The 22323-nt window shown below is 42.5% G+C and overlaps 1 protein-coding gene across 2 annotated transcripts in view; it reads right to left on the bottom strand.

Annotated features, from left to right (window-relative positions):
- Window positions 1-22323, bottom strand: part of LOC103178136 (gamma-aminobutyric acid type A receptor subunit beta1) — a 176580-nt gene that overhangs the window by 38578 nt on the left and 115679 nt on the right. For both annotated transcript variants that reach the window (XM_007892704.2, XM_007892705.2), the window contains exon 5: window positions 354-436. In XM_007892704.2, the coding sequence (XP_007890895.1) occupies window positions 354-436 (83 nt within the window). The remainder of the gene's footprint in view (window positions 1-353; window positions 437-22323) is intronic.

Raw genomic sequence — 22323 nt, 5'->3', positions numbered from 1 at the left:
AACTTGCACAGAAATGATTCACCCACGATACACATCAAGCTAACCTCATAGAATCATAACATATTACTGCACAAAAGCGGTCTATTTGGCCATTATTCCTGTGCCAGCTCTCTGTAAACACTAGCCAATTAGTCCCACTCCTTTCTCCCATCCTTTCTCCACACTCTATTACTATATATAATTTTTCAAATATTTGTCTCTTTCCCTGCAAAATCTATTATGGATTCTGTTTCAAGCATCATTTTTTGGTGAGCTATTCCTTGTCTCAATAACATTATGTGTAAAAAAACATTTTTCTAACCTCTCTTGAACACTGCCTCTCAGTGTAACTGTGAAATGACTGGAAAACTTACAGCTCTCGATTTCCAGCGTGCAGTTCTGTTCATCTAAGGGGTACCTCCGCAGGTCCATCATGCAAGCAGCTGTAGTTGTGATTCTGAAAAAGAAGTGTGGAAGATCTTTATACTTGTTTAAAAATAAACCTCTTTGACTGACAGTTCACAGGATAATTTGCAGTTTTTGTTGATTTGTACTCTGTTGCGTAGAAAGTCATCCAAATGAATTCTAGTTCAAGGATTGTTCTGCATGAGTGAAACAATGGGTAAGCTGAAGCTTGCTGAATACTAAGCAGCTGTGCTATTGCTTCTGATAACTGCTTTCATCTATAGAAGCCATTGGTACATCAGCTGAGGTCAAAATACTTCATTTTATTTGGAGAATAATGTAATAAATACCCTCTTGTACTGGTATTGGATGATAACCCTATTAAATCTATACATCGCATTTATCATCTGAAAATCAATGTAAAATATTAGTGAGGATGTGGAAAGTTTCAGAAATCAGAATACCCAGAGCTAAAGGCAGAAAAACAGAATTTCATCTTTAAACTAATAAACCATATCATGGTTTAATTTGGAGTTCTTCATTATAGGATTCCTTATTGAGGGGTCAGAATCACTTAAATAGTGAATCCTTCCACTGACTAGAAGCAGTTCTTGTTGACCCATAGGACATCCACCTCTATGCGATTACTTCCATAGTGGTACTGCCATGGGTTAATGGGAGGCAGCACCAGCTCTCAGAGCAAACTGAGCCTTCAGTCCCACTGCCCTGCCCTAACCCCATATCCCTTCAAGCTTCTATATTTAATATTCATTAGAACAGACAGATGGGAATTGGTTTTAACGTCTCATCTGAAGGATGGTGCTTCCAACAACGCAGCTCACCTCAGCACTGCTTTTAATTGTCAGCCTACCCTAGACTCTGTGAGATCACATTCATATGATTTTTACTGTAAACTGTGTATACAGGAGATGCTCTTTTCAAAAGGTGTAATTTAATACTGAGAGTGTCCTCTCCCATACCAGGCTTCACAAATCTATCACACTATCCTTGCTCAGCTCCATTGGCTCCCCATCCCTCAGCAGATTGAGTTCAACATTCTCGCATTTAATGTTCTCGCATTTAAAGTCCTCCATAGTCTCGCCCCACTCTAGCTCTGCAATCTCCTTTACCCTTATCAACCCAGCCGTTCCCTTCACTCAGCAGACACGGCTTACCCGACATCGCCCCTTCTATCCGTCCCACCATCAGCAGGTGGGCTTTCAGCCACTTGGTGCCCACGCTCTGAGCTTCATTCCCAGGTCCATTTGACTTGCTCCCTCCATCCTCTCTTTCAAGGTATGCCTCAAAAAATATCTCTTTGCCTACACTGCCAGTCATCTCTCCCCTCCTCATCTTTCTTCAGCTCCCACCAACAGCTCCGGTGCTCAGCCAGAATTGCCAAGCGCTCTCGATGTGAAAGACGCTATACAAGTGTCAATCGTATTGCATCTAATGTCCACCTGAACAGGCAGACAGGACCTTAGCTTAACATTTCATCTCACCTCTGTTAATGCAGTATTCTCTATATAGCGTGGATTAGGAGCTCAAAGTCCCATTGTGGTTCTTAAACCCACAATCTTCCCTGATGCTACTGATATACTTTCACAATGTGTTTTTGCTGTCCGTGCTCCCCTTCTACAGTGGAATCCCAACATAACCCATTCAATTATAATAGTCACTTGGTGTAGATTCCAGCATTGTACATATGAAAAGGTCAAAGATGTGTTTGCCAGCTGCAGATGTGCTTCAAAATGTCGGCTGGTGACCAGAAGCCAAAATTGCTGACTTCCTGGACATCAGAGCATTATTGGAGCCAGCCATTTTCCTGTGTGTAAGCACAGAGAATAATAGTAATCATAATAATAATAATCCTTGCATTTGATATAACACCTTTCACATTGGAAGAATGTCTTAAAGGGCTTCACAGGATTTGCTGTAAAGTGTATTTACTGTGTATTGTGTAGTTGAACCCAGCAGCCAATTTGTTTATAACACGTCCCACAAATAGCCAGTACATTAATGACCAATTTTACGCGGGGATTGCTGGTCAGTACAATTCTCTTTTCGAATTGTGCTATGTGATCTTAATGTCCACCTAAACAGGCAGATGGAACCCTGGTTTAACGTCTCATGCAAATGTTGGCATCTCCCATGCTGCAGCGCATCTCTGGAACTGCATTGGAGTGTCAGCCGAAACCATGAGTTCAAAGTCCTAATGTGGCGCTTGAACTCTCAGCTTCTGACTCAGAGGCTAAAGTGATACCAGCTGAGACAGGCTGATACCTTAAATGTAGAATACAGAAGCATTGACTTGTTATCATACAATTGTTATAGCACTGACTGAGATTTTATGGACCCCAACTATTCATGTTATAATGGGGATCTACTATACCAGCCCTGGATGGACATATATCTAACTTATTAGGTGCATTTGATGGAATTGGAGAGATAGAGTTTGGGATTATGGCCAATCCTTGATGGTAGTGGAACAGGGTTCAGATGCCTAATAATTGTCACTGTGGAAAGTTCTGCTAAGTATGTGATCAGGATCTACAACTCAAAAAGCCACCTGCTGGTTTGAGTTTCCTCTCATATTCTCTCCAACAATCTGAAATTGTTATTGGTGGAGGCTATATGCTCATAGACAGCAATAAACCTTCTGAGGACTGAACATGGCACATCTATGAGATCTCTGACACATTCCCTCATGGTTGACTGAAATCCATACCCAAGGTTTACAAAACCAACAGTGATGGCTCCTTAGAGATTAGAACACATTTGACAGACAGCAGCTGTGATACTGTCCATTGGGAAACCCTCAAGCTGCTAAGGCTCTTGGTGTAAGCCTATTCCACTTATTAGATGACCTCTCATTTAATACATCATGGTTAGACTGATGCCTTCCATCCAGTGCGTTGTGCAAAAATGCCAAATTACAGCATGCTGCTGAAATACTTAGTCACAGGAAAACAAACCATGTGAAACCACTTTGCTTCACTCTCATGCAGTATAAGCGGTACTTTTACCAGTATTGGAGGAAGGCTCCTTCAGGTGATGGTGAGAACTGTGGTGAATAAGAGGATGGGAAATGTGCTGGTACCTGAAGACATGACACACGAAATTGCAGATTATATGTATTTTGCAAGTGTGCTTTGGTCCAGGATGTTCGGTGAATACAATTAAAAAAGAGAGTCAATAACAGTATTCAGGGAAATTAAGTTGTTTAAAGTATGGTTATGTAAATTTGAACAAATAGTTGCAAGTATCATTAATATTTTGGGAAGCTCTGTAAACATTTGAGCTGCACCCAATGAAAGGAGGATTGAGAATTTTATCCACTGATTCAAATAAGGAGTGAGATATAAGCCTAGAGATCACACATCTATTAGGTTAATATTTGCAGTGGCGACAATGTTTGGAAACATTGTATAGATGTTGTCAATGCGCATCTAAAAACCCTAAAGTTATAAAGAGGAATCAACACAAAATTGTGTAGGATTTTTCTAAAAGTAATAACTGAAGTATTGATGAGGACTAGTTTGAGAGTTATGACCCCTCTTCTCCTCTCACCCTCCTCCACAACACCCTCTCCTCCACACTCGACACTCTTGCCCCCATCACCTCCCGTACTGTCTCCTACTCTCGCTCCTCCCCCTGGTTCACCACCCACCTCCGCTCACTGAAGAGCCAGGTGTGGGCCGCTGAACGCACCTGCCTCAAATCTGGCCTAACTGGTCCACCGACAAATCTGGCTGGACCTCCTCAAAATCTACCGCTCCACTCTAGCCTTGGCCAAATCGTCCTTCTAATCCAGGATAATCCTGGAGGCGAAGAACAACCCCAGGCTACTGTTTTCTACCACATCCCGACTCCTCCGTCCCCCCCTCCACCCCGCGCAGGTCATCTCCTCCAACCTTCACTTCGAGGAGATGCTGGATTTCCTTGAATCCAAAATCAAGGGAATTCGCTCCGCGGTCACTTCCCCTCCAACATCCACCCACCCCCCACCCCCTCCGTCCCACACTCCGACTCCTACCCATCCTCCCCTACACACTTTCGTACCCGTTTCCCCACCCTCTGTCACCAAACTCATCCTATCCCTGAAACCCACTACCTGCTCCCTTGACGCCATCCCCACTCCACTCCTTATCTCCCAGCTCCACCTCCTTGCCCCACATATCACAGACATCATTAACCTGTCCCTCTCCTCTGGCTTTGTTCCCATTCCCTTAAAAATTGCCACAATCACTCCCACCTTGAAAAAATCCTCCCTTGATGCGTTGCAGCTATCAAGCTACCGGCCCATCTCCAACCTCCCCTTCTTGTCCAAGGTCCTGGAACGAGTTGTCGCCTCCCAGCTGCGCTCTTTCCTCTCCATCCATTCATTATTCGAACCCCTTCAGTCGGGTTTCCATGCTGCCCATAACACAGAAACTGCCCTGGTCAAGGTCACCAATGACATCCTGACCATCTGTGACCAGGGCTCCCTCTGCCTCCTCGTCCTCCTCGACCTGTCGGCAGCATTCAATACGGTCGACCACGCTATCCTCCTCCACCGCTTGTCCTCCCACCTCAACCTTCAAGGCCCTGTCCTTGAGTGGTTTAGGTCGTACCTCTCCCACCGTCATCACTTTGTTTCCATGAATGGTTTTTCCTCCGGCCCCTGCACTGTCTCGTGCGGTGTCCCTCAGGGCTCTGTCCTCGGTCCCCTCCTCTTCACCCTCTATATGCTCCCCCTTGGTGACATCATCCGCAGACATGGGGTTAACTTCCACATGTATGCGGATGACACCCAACTCTACCTTTCCTCCTCTACCCTCAACTCCACGACCACCGATGTCCTGACAGCCTGCCTGTCCGACATCGAGTCCTGGACGAGAGACAACTTTCTTCAGCTCAATGTGCGTAAAACTGAGGCCCTCCTGATTGGCTCATGTCAGCGCCTCCGTACCTCAGGTGCTAACAGCATCAGCATCCAAGGCTGCACTCTCCACCTCTCAAAGCCAGTTAGGAACCTCGGGGTTCTGTTCGACCCTGAGCTGTCCTTTCTCCCTCATATCCGCGCCACAACTGGCACCGCCTTCCATCACCTCCGGAATATCGCCAGACTACGGCACTACCTCACCCCTCACGCTGCTGAAACTCTGGTCTATGCCTTTATCACCTCAAGGCTGGACTATGGGAACTCTCTCCTCGCCGGCCTTCCCGGCCCTCCCTCCACAAACTGCAGCTCATTCAGAACTCTGCAGCTCGTGTACTGTCCCGCACCAGGCTTCGCGACCACATCACTCCCACCCTCGCTCGCCTCCACTGGCTCCCCATCCCCCAGAGGATCGAATTTAAGATCCTCATCCTCACCTACAAGGCCATTCACGGCCTCGCTCCCTCCTACCTCTCCGACCTACTATCCCCCTACCTACCTGCCCGTACCCTCTGCTCCTCTGGCTCCGGTCTGCTCCACATCCCCTGCCCCAACCGCCCTACCATCGGTGGCCGGGCCTTCAGCCTCTCAGCCCCTAGGCTCTGGAACTCTATCCCCCAGTGCGTTCGCCGCCTCCTCCCTTTCCTCCTTCAAGGCCGGTCTCAAGACTTTTCTCGTTGACCGTGCCTTCAGCTCCCCTCTCGACTCTCTAACCCCTCCTCACTCCCTCCCTTCCCTCCCCTCACCCTGACCATTTCCCCCCTGCTCGGTTCCTGACCCAACTGTCCAGCACCTTGGGATGTCCTCCCGACGTGAAAGGCGCTCTATAAATGGAATCTTGTTGTTGTTGTTGTTGTTTATATATTATATGTTAGCATACATATAGTGATATGGCACAGAACCAAACCATTTGGCTCAGGTACTTAGTGATGATATCTATACTCCACACAGGCCCCCACCACTCCTATTCCCCTCGCTCACCCCCATCTGTTCCTTTTTCCTTCATGTGTTTGTGGTTTCAAAATAGTTTATCCCAATGGACGAATTTGCACCAATATAGGCTTGATGGGCCAAATGTCCATCAGTTATGTTATTAATATCTATGATTCTATGAAAATACAAACAAAAGTCTAGTTTATTGTTGAGAAAGTGTACATCAGATCTGTAAATGATGATTTGTTGAGTACTTTGAAGTGATAAAGAATGAATGAGCTATATTACAAACATACTGCTGTATCTGATTAACATTACTTGAACTGAAGGGAAGCAGTAATTGAACCTCTGGTGATCTATCATTTTGCTGAATCTCAGGCCTGAAATTCCCCAAACCTGTAGCTTGTAAGACCATTTTGTCTTCAAATTTAAGATTGTGCAGAATTGCAGAAAATGTTTAAATTCAGTCTTAATTTAGAAGCCAGTTCTTGTTAACAGGTGTGGAAAACCAACTTTCAAATCAGGACTAATTTAAGAATTTTCCATAGTTTTGCACAATCTTAACATTTAAGACAATATGGTTTGACAACTAAATGTGACATTGTGACAACTAAATGAGAAATAAACAACAAACAGGAAAACAAATTTGATTTTTGACAAGTGTATGAAGACTGAAACACCAGCGAAGGGAGAATAATAAACTGCTGAATAAATACTTTCCTCCATTGAGGAGCACCTCATTGCTAATTACACAGAAGATGCTTTAATCCAAGTTTTGCCTGCAGACAAATAGAACGTGTGACATCTGTTAACTCTGTTATCAACTGTGCCATGGTCCTGCTGAATGAGATCATAGTCAGACAGAAACTCACTGGCTGGCCCATCAATAATGATTCACAAATAGCTGCAGTGCTGTAGAATGTCAGGACTGCCAGTCTGCAGCACCAGGAAGAGGTAGCAGATTGCCTTGAAAATTACAAATGTGCAATGCAATGATCATTTTTGTTTCTCATGCAGAGAGCACCACTGAATTCATCCTAGGTATTTTTGTTGTAATGATTTGTATTTCTCAGCAGCATTTTTGCACTGCTAAACAGCATGCTCTCTGCATGAAGGTGAACCTTGCTGAATATTATGAAACTAGAGTTTTCTAGCTTGCGAGATGAAAACAATATTTTTGTTTCAGATTGTAATAAATAAGAAATTAAGCTTTGTCAACTATAATATTCTGCTGGTGCAAACAGTTAGCTGCTGTGCTCTGAATTTAAATTTATTTCCTAATACCATACCTCCTTATTTATGGTAGGTTATTGTGTAGGTTCTCACTTCTCCTTTAAGATTACTAGCTGATATTCTCTTATTACTGAAGCTAGGGCTTAATGTAATTGAAACATTTATATATGCATAACTTGGAGCTTTTATGGGTTCCAGTTTCTAAAATGTGTTGACAGATTGTCCAAGTGAAGCTGAAACCTATATTACAAAGCTACATGTACCTTTCCCAGGTACTATGCTGTAGCCTTGTAAGCTATACGAGCAAGACCAGTCATCAATAATTCGGTGCTGACCCAATGTCAGAAGGTGATGGAATTGAACCATCAGTGTCAGGCAAGTAGTACTCGCTTCCACTTTGAGTTTATTCCCCATGATTAGTGAAGTGAATGTACTATTCCCTTCATGTAGTCATGGAAACAGCTGGATGTGCTAAGATGTTTTATCCTTGGTCTTCCACAAGGCAAATAGCACTGGAGGGACATAACAATTTTGTATTGACTCGTCTGCATTGAACCGAGTTATTCTTGTTCTCTACAAGTGTATTACATTGCAATTCTCTTTTACAAGAGTAGAACAGACAAATGAATTTTCTCCTAGGACATTGTGGCCGTGCATTTAAACATATTAATTTTTCTCTCCTTTTTTACGTTGGCTGCAAATAAGTCCTGAGCTCACCCACTGTGAATAATTCCAAATCACACTAGGAAGTGGTCAGGTCCTGGATGGTTCAATACTAGGGTACATCAGGAGTAAGATAATGAAACTTCCAAGTGATTCAGTTACAGATGAATTATCTCAACCTTCAGCGAGAGTTACTGAACTAGATGATGTTTTTCTATTTTTATTTTCCTTGTGTTTTGGAGTGGCACTTCCATTACCGTGAAACCTTCCGTTTTTTAAAAATCTTTATTGTAAGTGCAGCAACCCCTCTCTAGAACGCTCCCTAAGGGAGCCAGGAACTGCATTAATAATGCAGAGAGAGGTTTTTTTTGGGGGGGTTGCTTCATCATCAATGAACTACAAATAATATGAGCTATATCAGGAGAGAATTATATCTTCATGCAAATCTCATCACAAAAATAAATCGGGTGTACTATTCTCATCAAAACTGGTAAATATTTATTTGTGTTTTCACAGAACTGATATATTCTGTACTGTGATCAATTCTTATGAAACTACTAATAATATATGTGACCTATTATTATGATATAAGAATTACAATACGGAAAGAGGCTTTTCCTCCCTGTAATCTATGATAGTGCCAGTTCATCCATTGGTTCAATGGGCTCTAACACAAATTCCCTGCTCTGTCTCCATTAACATTTTATTATATCTTTTCTTTTTAAAAAAATCCAGTTACCTTTTTAAATATTATTATGGTCTGAGCTTCATTTGATAGATTTGCCAACTATTCCATCTTCATGAAAGCATTTCTTCCAACCACCTCATGAACTCTTCTGGTGATAATCCTAAATGTATGCCCTTAGTGACTGATTTACAAATCAGTTATAATAATAATCCTTACATTTGATATAGCGCTTTTCACAGCTTCTAGACATCTCAAAGCACTTCACAGAATATACTGTAAAGTGAATTGACTGTGTATTTGTGGGCTAAACAGCAGAGAGGAGCAGAGAGCCCAGCAGCGTGAGGAACAAACTGAGTGAGGTGGAACAGAGTGAGAATTCTGTTAAGGAATTTAGTGAGAGTGGGAATTTGGTGCAGAGGGGGAAAGAGGTGCAGAATTATAAAATATATAATAGTTATATTAAAATAATATGAAACATATCTAGTAATATGGCAGGGCAGCTGAAACCGGTTGATTGCACAATGTGTGCCATGTTGGAACTCCAGGATGTTTTGTGTGCCCTGGACAGATACGAGTGCAGGAAGTGCCTCTGGCTGCTCGAGCTTGAGCTCAGGATTTCTGAGGTTGAGGAGAGGCTGGTGTCAATACATAGCATACGGGAGGCTGAAGAGTTCATGGATCGAACGTTTCAGGAAGTGGTCACCCCACAGCCACAGAGGATTCAGAAGGAGAGTGAGTAGGTGACCACTTGGCATGGTAGGAAGAGGGGATGGGTAGTGCAGAAATCCCCTGAGAGTGTCTCACAAATTGGTTCTCTGTACTGTATACCGGTCAGGGTGATGACACCTATGGGGAAAGGAGTCAAAAGAAATGGATGCACAGAGGGACACAGAGAAGAGTGTCAAAGCAATTATTATTGGTGATACAATGGTGAAAGGAGTAGACAGGCATTTCTGCAACCAAAGACATGACTCTCACATGGTATGTTGCCTCCCTAGTGCTAAGGTTGAAGACATCACGGAACGGGTGTAAAACATTCTACAGGGGGAAGGGGAACATCCAGAAGTCATGGTTCATGTTGGGATCCATGATGTAGAGAAAAAAAGAGCTGAGATCCTACAGAGAGTATCAGAAGCTAGGGAAAAAAAGCTAAAGAGTAGGACCTCAAAGTTGGTGATCTCTGGATTACTCCCTGTGCCTCATGCAAGTGAATATCAAACAGCAAGATCAAACACAGGAATGCATGGCTCGAAAAATGGTGCAGAAAAGAGAGATTCAGGTTCCTGGATCATTGGGACCAGTTCTGGGGCAGGTGGGACCTGTACAAGGTGGATGGGTTACACCTGAACAGGGCTGGGCCCAATGCCCTTGCAGAGAGGTTAACTAGTGCTCTGGGGAAGAGTTTAAACCAATTTCGAGGGGTGAAGGGTATCAGGATGTAGCATTAGAGAGGACAAACAAGTTACATAGAGGGCTAGGAGAGATGGATAGCAATGTAATAAGGAGTAATCCAGACAAAGGAGGGATTAGATAGGGAGAAATGCAGAACAGACTAAGTCGGTCTTGGAATCCATGTGCATAAATGCATTGAGAGTAACAAATAAGATTGGTTAGCTGCAGGCTCAAGTTACCATATGGGGTTATGATGTAGTGGCGATAACGGAGACCTGGCTCAAACAAGGGCAGGAATGGGAGCTAAATATTCCTGGCTACAATGTATTCAGGAGGGTAGGGAAGGAAAAAAGGAGGGGTGTGGCAATATTGATTAAAGACATGGTTACAGCGCTGGAAAGGGATGATGTGCTAGAGGATCCCAAAACAGAATCTATTTGGTTAGAGTTAAGGAGCAGAAAAGGAGCTGCTACTTTGTTAGGTGTATACTATAGACCATTGGATAATGGGAAGGAGATAGACGAGCAAATCTGCAAGCAGATTTCAGAAAGATGCAAAACTAATAATAGTGGTGATAATGGGGGACTTCAATTATCCTAACATAGACTGGCAAAACTAATAGTGTAAAGGGCAAGGAGGGGGAAGGATTCCTGAAATTGTGCACGATAACTTTCTGGATTAGTATGTTTCCAGCCCAATGAGGAAGGAAGCAGTGCTGGATCTAGTTCTGGGGAATGAAGTGGGGCAAGTGGAGCAGGTTTCAGTAGGAGAGCATCCGGACAACAGTAATCACAACATCATTAGATTAATAGGTAACATAAAAGGGAACCCTAAGGTATTTTATAAGCATATAAAGAATAAAAGGTTAGTCAAAGGTAGGGTGGGTCCAATTAGGGACCAAAGAGGAAATTTTCTTGTAGGGAAAGAGGGCATGGCTGACGTACGGAATGAATACTTTGCATTTGTCTTCACAAAAGAAGATGCAACCAATACCACAGTATTGGAGGAGAGAGTAGAGAAATTGGATAAGATAAGAATAAGCCGAGAGGAGGTGCAAAAAGGTTGTCGGTGCTCAAGGTAGATAAGTCTTCTGGACTGGATGCATCCTAGGTTACTGAGGGAAATAAGGATAGAAATAACGGAGACCGTGACAACAATCTTTCAATCCTCCTTGGACACTGGGTTGGTGCCAGAGGCCTGGAGGATTGCAAATGTTACTCCCCTGCACAAAAAAGGGGCAGGAAGATAAAGCCGGGAACTACAGGCCCGTCAGCCTAACATCAGTAGTGGGGAAACATCTAGAGACTATAATTCAGGACAAAATAAATTTTCACTTAGACAAATATGGGTTAATAAAAGATTGCCAACGTGGATTTGTTAAAGGCAAATCATGTCTATCAAACCTGATAGAGTTTTTTGATGAAGTAACGGAGAGGGTGGATGAAGGTAGTGCAGTTGATGTAGTTTATATGGATTTTCAAAAGGTGTTTGATAAAGTGCCACATTAAGAGGCTTGTAAGCAAAATAGAAGCCCATGGTATTTAAGGGACGGCGGCAGCATGGATACAGAACTGGCTGGGAGATAGAAAGCAGAGAATGGTGGTGAATGGTTATTCTTCTGACTGGAGGGAAGTGTACAGTGGTGTCCCCCAGAGGTCAGTAATGGGACCATTGCTGTTTTTGATCTATATAAAGGACCTGGACTTGGGTATAGGAGTACAATTTCCAGATTTCCAAGATGATACTCAGCTAGGAAAAATAGTAAACAGGGGGGAGGATAGTAGCAAACCTCAAATGGACATAGACAGACTGGTAAAATGGGCAGACACGTGGCAGATGAAGTTTAATGTGGAGAAGTGATGCATTTTGGGAGGAAGAATGAGAGGCAGTATAAGCTGATGGCAGAATCTTAAAGGGGGTGAAGGAACAGAGAGACCTGGGGGTTCATATAAATCAATCTTTGAAGGTAGCAGGACTCAGTAGATAAAGCTGTTTTTAAAAAAAAAGCATACGGGATACTCGGCTTTATAAATAGGGGCATAGAATACAAAAGTCAGGAAGTTATGACGAACCTCCATAAAACACTGGTTAGGCCTCAGCGCGAGACTGTGTTCAGTTCTGGGCATCACACTTTAGGAAGGATGTCAAGGCATTGGAGAGGGTGCAAAGGAGATTTGCCAGGATGGTACCAGGAATGAGGGACTTCAGTTATCAGGAGAGGTTAGAGAAGCTGGGATTATTCTCCTTGGAGCAGAGGAGGTTAAGAGGAGACTTAATAGAAATTTTCAAAATTGTGAGGGGATTCAATAGGATGAACAAGGAGAAACTATTTTCACTGGCATGTTGTCAGTAACCCAAGGACACTGATTTAAAATAGTTGTTAAAAGAAACAGATGGGAGGTGAGGAGAATTTTTTTCACACAAGAATAGTTCGGATGTGGAATGCATTGTCTGAAAGGATGGTGGAGCCAATTCGATAACAACTTTTAAGAGAGAAGTAGATCATTATTTGGGGAGGACAAGTTTGCAAGGCTATGGGGAGGGAGCTGGGGAATAGGATTGAATTGGATAGCTCTTTTCAAAGAGCTGGCTGGCACAGACACGATGGGCTGAATGGTCTCCTTCTGTGCTATATAATTCTATGAAACGCGGCAGCCAATTGTGCACAGCAGTGTCCCACAAACAGTTGTGGATTGAAGTGACCAATTTATTATTGTTTGGTTTTCTTGAGGGATTATTATCAGGTATGTGGAGTAAGGAAACTTGCCCAAGGTTTTGACCTTGCTGGGAATCAAACCCAGGTCTCTCGCTTGCGAGACGAGTGTTCTAACCACTGAGCTATGGGATTCCAGTTGGAATGATCTTTCAATACCATTACTTTCAAAATCTTTTAGAATTGTAGAAATCTCTGGAGATCCCCTCTTAACATTCTCTGCTCTAATAATAGTCAAATAGGATTTCACATTTTTTAGCCTATTAACGCAATCTACAGCCATTCACATCTGTACTCTTTCCATAGCTCTTATGTCCTTTCTATAATGGGGTACCCACGATTACATGTATTCTCTCAAATGCTATCTGACCAACGTTTTGTATAAATTTATCACTTTGTTACTATCGTATTTAATGCTATTATATATAACCCCCTAAATCCCGTTTGCCTTTTGATGGTGTTTTGTACCTAGATCTCTTATCTTTGAAGATCCATATATTTGTACCCCTAGATCACTTCAAGGACAGAATAAAAGCTTTGCTAGCATTAGACCCCATTATTTTATTTTCTTGAGGAAAAAAACACATTAGTTGGTTCAATGTCACTTATATTTCCTCTCTGTGTCTCCCTCATTCCCCTTCCCATGTCTTCTTTGGTCTGGATTGCTGATTCAGATCGCAGATGTCTCCATCAATTTGACAGCTACATGAGCAAGTATCTGACATGAAGTTTCCTTATTAACATTCCTTTTTCTGACTTAATCTAACAAACCTGCCTCCTCACAGAAGCTAGGGAATGAATGTAGGTCAATACTAGGATTTGAAAAGGTCTGGCTGGTAGTCTTTCTGTATGGGGTGATACAAGGTCTCTTTCACACACAATAATTGATCGTATGGTTCTGTATTTCTTTCTGAGTTAACATGTACAGAATAATGAAGTGTCATTGTGAAAGGTAAACCATGAGTCTATGTGGTCACAACTTGGTTTGACACCAGTTTGACTAGTGGAGCAAGAGAGGTTTATTATGTGCCATGTTTAAATGTATATGCATTAAATCACCTTCAAATAAAAATATACAGAGGGAATTAGTATGCCAACAATGATATAATTCACAACCAATTACTTTCAATCGTTAAATACACAATTACTAGCACCTGCAGTTTTCAGCACACATATATTCTCCCTCACTAGCACCATATAGTTACACATGGTTTACATACAATTACAATAATTGGCAGTTAAATAACACATTTCATTTAGGAAGAATGTTGTGAAGCATTTTACAAAGATGGAACGGAGCAGAACGGGTGAGTGGCATAAGTCAGATCATATTCGGTGGAGCAGAGGAACTGTCCGGGAACAAAGGGTCTCTGGAGATCACTTAGCTATACGTTGGCAAGACTGTAGAAGCATTTGAACGTATGAGCAAAGATGTTAAAGTTGATCTGCTGGGGGTCAGGGAGCCAGTTGAGAATAGTAGAGTTGGGGCCTAGGTGCTAGTGAAGGAGATGGTGCAAGCTACAGAGTTCTGCATGATCTGGACCTTGTGGAAGGTGGAGCTGGGGAGGTTGGAGATCTGGGTGTTGAAGAAATCAAGTCTGGAGGTGACAAGGTGTGGATGAGGATTTTGGCTGTTTTGGGGTGAGGTAATGGAAGCGGTTATTGTTGTGGAGATGAAAGAAAGCAACTTGTTCAGAGACTGGATGAAAGGTTTGAAGAAGAGTTCAGGGACAAACAAAACCCTGACACTGCACATGCTCTGCGAGTAGCAGTGAACAAGTGGGGAGGTTGATACGGTCAGTGACTGAGGTGAAGGAATACTGGTGGGAGCATGGTCGCCTCAGAGTTGTTGTCAATGTTGAGTTGGACAAAGTTGTAGCTCATTCAGGAATTGATATCTAACAGACAGTCTGTCAGGACAACAGTAGTCCTGGAGTTGAGGGTAGAGACAAAAAGGTAGAGTTAGGTGTCATCCAAGTAAGTATGGAAGTCACTGCAGTCACTTGTACCTAATTCTAGTGAGTATTTGGCAAAGGCTGGCACAATCCAAGGCTTGGGGACTCCAGAGTGTGCATTGGGAAATTGCTAGAGTTTCAACAGCTGAAAGCATATAGCTTGGCGTTGAGAGCACTGTGTGGCAAACACCCAACTGCTTGTCCAGCTAGGACCACCCTATCCATCATGGCTGTGGCTTGCAAAGTTAACAGAAGCCAAAGGGGTAGAATCCCTGCCCCTAGTGACCAATAAGCATCTCTGTGTCCTGCCAATGAGCCCGACTGGCTGGTCTCTCATCAACAGTGCCCTAGAGTACTATTGGACCAGCCTGGCTCAGGAACTGACCTACTAGGATCACCACAGAGGACTGACTCCCATATTCCATTTGCAAGCATATCACCTTGGAGCCAACTCAGCTCCAAGGACATCCAGCTTACCTTCCCACCAAGGAGGATGAAAAGTAGTCAAAAGTGTCAAAAGTTGCAGAGGGATTAAAGTGGACAAGACAGCATAGGAAGCCAGAGTTGCAGATGGAGATTATGTCTTTTGTGAATTTGACCAGAGCTGTCTTGGTGCCATGGGAAAGGTGGAAGGCAGATTGCAATGACTCATGCAAAGAGTGGTGAGAAACAAAGTGAAAGACGAAGGAGATATGGCACATATTAGGCTCCATAGAATGCCAAATATGAAACCTGCAATATTACTCTATCTAAGTGTTAATTTTGAAACCTGGATGTTTTTCCAAATTCAACAGATTTATTTTCACCCTTTTCCTCTTTTAAACAGTTTATGAGATTTACGTAGCCCAATTCTCAAAGTGACAGACTCAAGACAACAATAACAAGATTACATTTGTATAGCGCCTTTCAAGTTGGGAGGGCGTCCCAAGGCACTGGACAGTGTACAGCATTTCAGACCCAAGCTGGGGTCAGGGGGAAGTGGAGAGGAAGGGGGGTGACCGATGCTCTGGTCGAAGAGGAAGATCTTGAGGCGGGACTTGAAGGAGGCTAAGGAGGGGGCGAGGCGGAGTAATTGGGGGATGGAATTCCAGAGGTTGGGGGCAGAGTGGCTGAAGGCTCTCCCGCCAGTGGTGCAAGGCACACATGCTTGTGGAGTCCTGTAGCTCAGTGGTTAGAGCACTCGCTTTGCAAGTGAGAGACCTGAGTTCAATTCCAGGCAGGGCGAAACCTTGGGCAAGTTTCCTTACTCCACACGCCTAATAATAATCCCTCCAAAACCAAAAACAGTAATAAATTCGTCATTTTCAATCTACGACTGTTTGTGGGACATTGCTGTGTGCAATTGGCTGCCGCGTTCGCCCACAAATATACAGTCAATTCACTTTACAGTGTGTTCTGTGAAGCCCTTTGCGACGTCCTCCTGACGTGAAAAGCGCTATATCAAATGCAAGGATTATTATTATTATTACTAGTATAGAGCATTATAGTAGTACACGTCTCACTTAAAATACAGGAACTTACATGAAAATAATTGAGCTGGTTCTGAACTTCAGCAGATCTAAGACGAGCAAATTGCCTTTTGCAGTGATACGTATGACTGCACATAAAGATGGGAAATAGCAGAACAGAAAATACAAATGGGAACAACGACCGTACATTTTCTTTGAGATGTTACTCATGAATCATGACTAATACCAAATGTATTCCTTCAATAATCATTGCATTACATAAATCATTTCTTGTTATTAACCTTCATTCCCAGCCATGCCTTTCGTAGACTTGTAAGTCATCTCTAACATTTTACAAGAATTTTCCACCTATACACTGATGTTATTTTAAACCTCATTTATCCGGCACTGGCAATTCAAGCTGAGTTCTAATTTAATCGTTTTCTGCATTAAAAGTCACTGCCCAAATGGTGCACATCAACTGTACTGGGATCAAACTCTAATGAGCAAATTTCAATCTCACCAGAGCAATTGCTTTAGCTCCAAAGTAAGTTTGAATTAGTTGATAGAAACACACAGGCTGGAGTGAACTTAATAAAATGTTTCATCAACCCCTCTGTAGTTGATAGTAGTGTACTCAGTGCTGGGGACCTTCAGACATCACCATCCACTTGAATGTAGGAACTTGGACCATTAAAATTCACATACAACCAGAAGACCATTCAACCAGAAGAATGGAGGAGGGGTAGTTAATTCATTTGGATCAGTGTAAACTGGGCTATTGACTTGGACAAGCGCTCATATTGATATTCAGTGACATAAAGCGATCAGAATGAGGGAATACTGCAAGAAAGCTAAAGTAATATCTGGCACCAAAATAAATAAAGCGTTAAAACTTATTGATTAATGAGAGAAATCTGCATGTAGAAATACTCTTTAGGTTTGCAGTATAAATGATGCATGTCTCCAGAAGAGAAACCCAAAGTAAGTTTTCATCCTTGTTAGAATTTACACTTTTTGTATAATGTTAGAATCATAATAGATGTTGCGAATGGGTTAACTTTTAAGTTAAGTGTGGGGGGCAACTGGACTGACACTCATGATTAACACTCAAGAGCAACAAAAGGCAACCCTCAAGAATAGCAGCTAATGAGCAAGTTGCTTAAGCTAGAGGACCTTGGTACCATCCCGGGATACTGATAAGAAATAACCAGTCACTTAAAAGGAATGTACTAATGATCCTACCTAACAAATTAACAAGGGTCAGGTAACAGGGGTCTTAAGGACAATGTGTATGTGTGCTGAGGCACGTACACCCCATGAGGTGTTCACGTGAACCCAGCATGATTTCGACAGGAGATCTAATGTCCGCACCATGATTGGACGAATATCGGTATAAGAGCTCCGATAACTTTGTGTACGGGGCCATCCCGGGTCGCGGAGACAAGGGTACGGGAGATGGGGCCGTCCCGGGCTGCGGAGACAAGGGTACGGGAGATGGGGCCGTCCCGGGCTGCGGAGACAAGGGTACGGGAGATGGGGCCGTCCCGGGCTGCGGAGACAAGGGTACGGGAGATGGGGCCGTCCCGGGCTGCGGAGACAAGGGTACGGGAGATGGGGCCGTCCCGGGCTGCGGAAACAAGGGTACGGGAGATGGACGACTGAGAGCTAGAAACGCTAAGACTGAAGATATCAGATGGAAGATTGAAAGCTGTAAGCAAGAAGACTGAAAGCATGAAGAATCAAGCTTGTGTGCTGTAAAGTCACGGTGTTGAACTCGAGATATCTACGGTGGTATTATTCTGTTATAAGATCTGTTGATTGTACCGGCCTTTGGTCTGACCCATCGGAATATTGAGGCATAACGAACGAATAATAATAAAACAGTCTGATATCTGGTTGCAAATGGATTATGGCTGATTTTATTTTCTAACATGCTGCATCTGGGGCAATAGAACATGAAAAACAAATGTGTGTGGTTCTCCTGCTAGCTAACGGAGTGCTGGCCTCCCTGTATCCCTGAGCTGACCTTGCTTCCACAAGCCAGCAGTGTGATTATGGACTGTACTTGTTTGCAGAAAGCTCCCTCAGCAATTAATGGGCGATGAACACAACCACAAAATTAAAATTGTGATTAAGGAACATCTGATTGCACCATTCCACACACAATAAGTTGTTTCCATTTCAATCGGTCTTGCGGAAGAAATAATCATAGCAAATTATTTCTCTGCCCCTGGTTCCTATTTAGATCATAAGGTTTTAGTTCCATTCTGCAATAGGGATATCTAATTTGAAAGTTGAATTAAGAACAACATGCATTTATATAGCACTTTTTACATAGTAACCTGTTAAACTGCTTTACAGAGATGGTAGGGGACATTGGTGAAGGGAAATGATCTTGCGCATGGCTAAAGAGAAAAAAAGCTTGTAAAGATAGAGAGAGAGGGTGAGGCAGAGAGATTTAAGGGGAGAGTTCCAGATGTTAGGGGCACAGTGGCTAAAGACTTAGTCATTGAATGTGGATAGGGGTCAGGGCACCAAACCCAAATTAGCTGAGCATTGGGGACGAGCAGGAGAGTGAGGCTAGTGAAGGTCACAGAGGTAGGGAGACGCAGAGAATATATTGAAACAGAAGATCTTGAAGTCGATCTGTTGAACAACAAAGAGTCAGTGGAGCCTGGTCATGATAGGGGTGATGAACTTGTGAAGCTTAGTGTGGATAAGATTGTGAGTGGATAAAGTTTACATAGATTGGAATTTGTGGATGGTAAAGCCGGGAATTCAATAAGGAGGGTATTGGAGAAGTCAAGACTCCAGATCCCGAGCTTGTCTAATCATTTCTCATTGCTCTTTGCTCATTCCTCCAACAACTGGGAATCATCACCATTGCTTTCCTCTGCAATTAGTCTAAGGGCTGGACAGCATCTCTATGTCACAATGACCAAAGTTGGGAGAACGGAAGGGCTAAAATCTAAGGACAATTTTAAGAATATACTGTATTGTTTTTGGTATTCAGTGATCCAGGTAATGCCACATACTGAGCTTTTATTCCAATTCAAATACTTCATGAATGATTTTCATTTTTTTTGGTCAGCTGGATGTCTGACATATGTGGAAACTCATATCCGAACCAAACAGAGTTTTGTGTATCTTACTTAAACATGGAAATTCCCGAGACGTTTATTGGAATAGAATATGCACTGTCTCCCAGGAGGGATGCATCATGCTTACCTAACTCCAGAGGGCATTACGTGCAAGTTGACAAGAGACAAGGTTTGGGTCCCCAGAGTTGGGGTACAGCTGGAGTCTAACCACATAGCTTGTCATTGAAAGCACTGTCTGGCAAGCTTTCCCGCTGCTTGTCCAGCTGGGACCAGACTACTCATTAGGGCTTTGGCTTATATGGTTAACAGGAGCTAAGTGGGATGATTTCCTGACTCCAGTGACTGGTCTAGCCTTTCAAGTCCTGTCGATGAACCCCCTGTGCTGTCATCAGCAGTGCCCTGGAATACTGAGGATCTGCCTGGCTCAGGAACAGGATTATCCAGTCCGCCACACAGGGTGGGCTTCCTTCTGACATTCTGTTACCAAACATGTCACCTTGGAACCAGCTGAATTCCAAGCAGATCCTGCTTACTTGTTCCCCAAATAGTATAGTCACTATGATTTTAATTTCAAGCTGTTTTTTTCTGATAGGTTTTATAGAAGTAGAAAGGTTCTAATGTAAAATGACTATGCCATTAGTTCTACTTCATATATTTCCCACATCACGTTATCTGACAGGCCCAGATGCTTGTTCAGATGCTCATTAACTATCTACAAGGATAAGCAAGAAGCTAGATACTGAGCAATAACAGAACAAAGAAAAATCTTGGCACAGTACAAGCTGCCATTAAAATTTGTTCTCACAATTTCATAGATGGTAGTATAAATTAAATTGCAGCATAGGTGGAGGCCATTCAGTCAATTGAGCCTAAGATGGAGCCAGCTCATCTACAGGAGGGAGCTAATGACTCTAGGTCAAATTTCCCTGTACTCCTTTATGTTCTTCCTCTTCTCAATGCTTTGGGATGTCCTCCCGATGTGAAAAGCGCTCTATAAATGTAATTTTGTTGTTATTGTGTTTTGTTGTTTCTCTTCAAATGTTGTGGTCTCAGCCTTCAATAGACACTTGTGGCAAAGTGTTCTAGGTTCTGATGAGCATGAAAAAGTGTCTTCTATCTTTTCCCTTAACTCTTTCCAGTAATAATACTATGCTTATTCTTTCTTGTTACTGCATTTCTGAGTATTGGTATTTCAGAGACGACTATTATTTAATCTTTCAAAACCTTTCATAATTTTGAAGAAATCTATTAAATTCACTGAATTTCACCCTGATGTATTCCAGCGATCTTAAGGTTTCTATTGACTGCCTCTAAGGTTTGGTGTGTTAAAACTAGGATAAACCTTGTTCTTCTGAGGCTAGATTCAGATTGAAAGTTATATTCTATGAATGCCACCATATTATTTGACATTTGCACAGATGATATAATAATCTGTCCCAGTAGAAACATTAAACAGTATCTCCTGTAAATCCATCATTATTAGAAAGTAGAAGGTCAAAATAATATTAAAGCAAGATTTGAAGCCAATGATTTAGATTTTGTTCAGTTGTCTCTTGATCTATCAAAGCTTGGTTTTACCATTTTTATCTCTGATTCCCTATACCTACACACTTTAGATGAATTGATCCAAATTGGCTGTGGGTCCATAGGACTCCAAGGCACTGCTGATGACAGTGCAGCCAGGCTGGCTCATTGTCAGGATTTGGAAGGGCAGACCAGTCACTGAAGGCAAGGACACTTTCCATTCAGCTTTCATTAACCCTGCAAACCAAAGTCCTGAAGTTTATGATGATCCTAGCTGGATAAACAGTGGGAAAACTTGCCAGACAATGATAAGCTATACGGTTTTAGCTGTAGACTCCAGCAGTACCCCAAAGCACACTCTGGGTCCCCAAGCCTCGGCTCTTGCCAATCTGTGCCTAATATTTTCTGGATTTAGGTAAGCAGGATGTGTCCCTCCAAAGAGAGAGGGAGTGCACATTCCACCCCAACAAATATCTCAGCAATTACCATAACTAGGTTAATGCATGGAAATCTCAAGTTTTGGTTGGCTACTCTTAAACACGTTGATGGGTTTCCACATATGTCAGACACCCGACTGACCAACAAATAGTGAGAAGAAAATATGTAAAACTGATACCAATGTTAATGTGTTATTCCAACATTTTGGTATGCAATAATATTCGTAATTGGAAACAGTGTGTGTGAGCTATTGAAATTTAGGACGAATGTAAGAATGTAGTACTTTGTCATAATACTGTATTGCTAAACACATACCATTTGGAGTGTAATTATCCCTGTGTTTATGAGAGAATTATTATGTGATAAAGCTTTTATGAAGAACCATGGCTGAATGGTGATGGTCACAGAAAAGTCTTGTAACCTAAGGGCAAGAATTGAGAGGATTTGAAACTCTTTTGTTTTGAACTGGTAAAAGAGTTTTAACTTCAGGTCGAATATATACATAAAATTGCTCGATCTTGGTGAATTATAGGAGGTATTTAATGAATGTTAATGGACCATAATTTATGAGACCTAAATTATGAGCAATGAATTCCCCACTGTGTTATTAGTCCCAAAAGGTCAGATCCCATAAGGGGACTAATCCCTGTAATTCACTGCTCGTGGCGTGTTCTTTTCTTTTATGTTGATGGCCTTTTTATGTAGACGGAATTGAATTTGTTTTAATTGCGTTTAGATTAATGCTTGAATAGCACTTGAACAAATCAGTACATAAATTTGAATGAAATGAACGTGCAGAGATAGATATAGACCACACATCAGTATGTGATTTGCACTGCCATCTCAGCCTGTCTGAATTGACATTGTAAATTCAAACGGAATCCTATGACTGAAGTATACATGAAAGCAATGCAGCTTTAATAGATA

Source organism: Callorhinchus milii, unplaced genomic scaffold (assembly GCF_018977255.1).
Source record: "Callorhinchus milii isolate IMCB2004 unplaced genomic scaffold, IMCB_Cmil_1.0 Scaffold1, whole genome shotgun sequence".
Classification (NCBI taxonomy): Eukaryota; Metazoa; Chordata; class Chondrichthyes; order Chimaeriformes; family Callorhinchidae; genus Callorhinchus; species Callorhinchus milii.
Note: the sequence above shows the minus strand (reverse complement) of the source record. Positions and strands in the feature narration are given on the sequence as shown.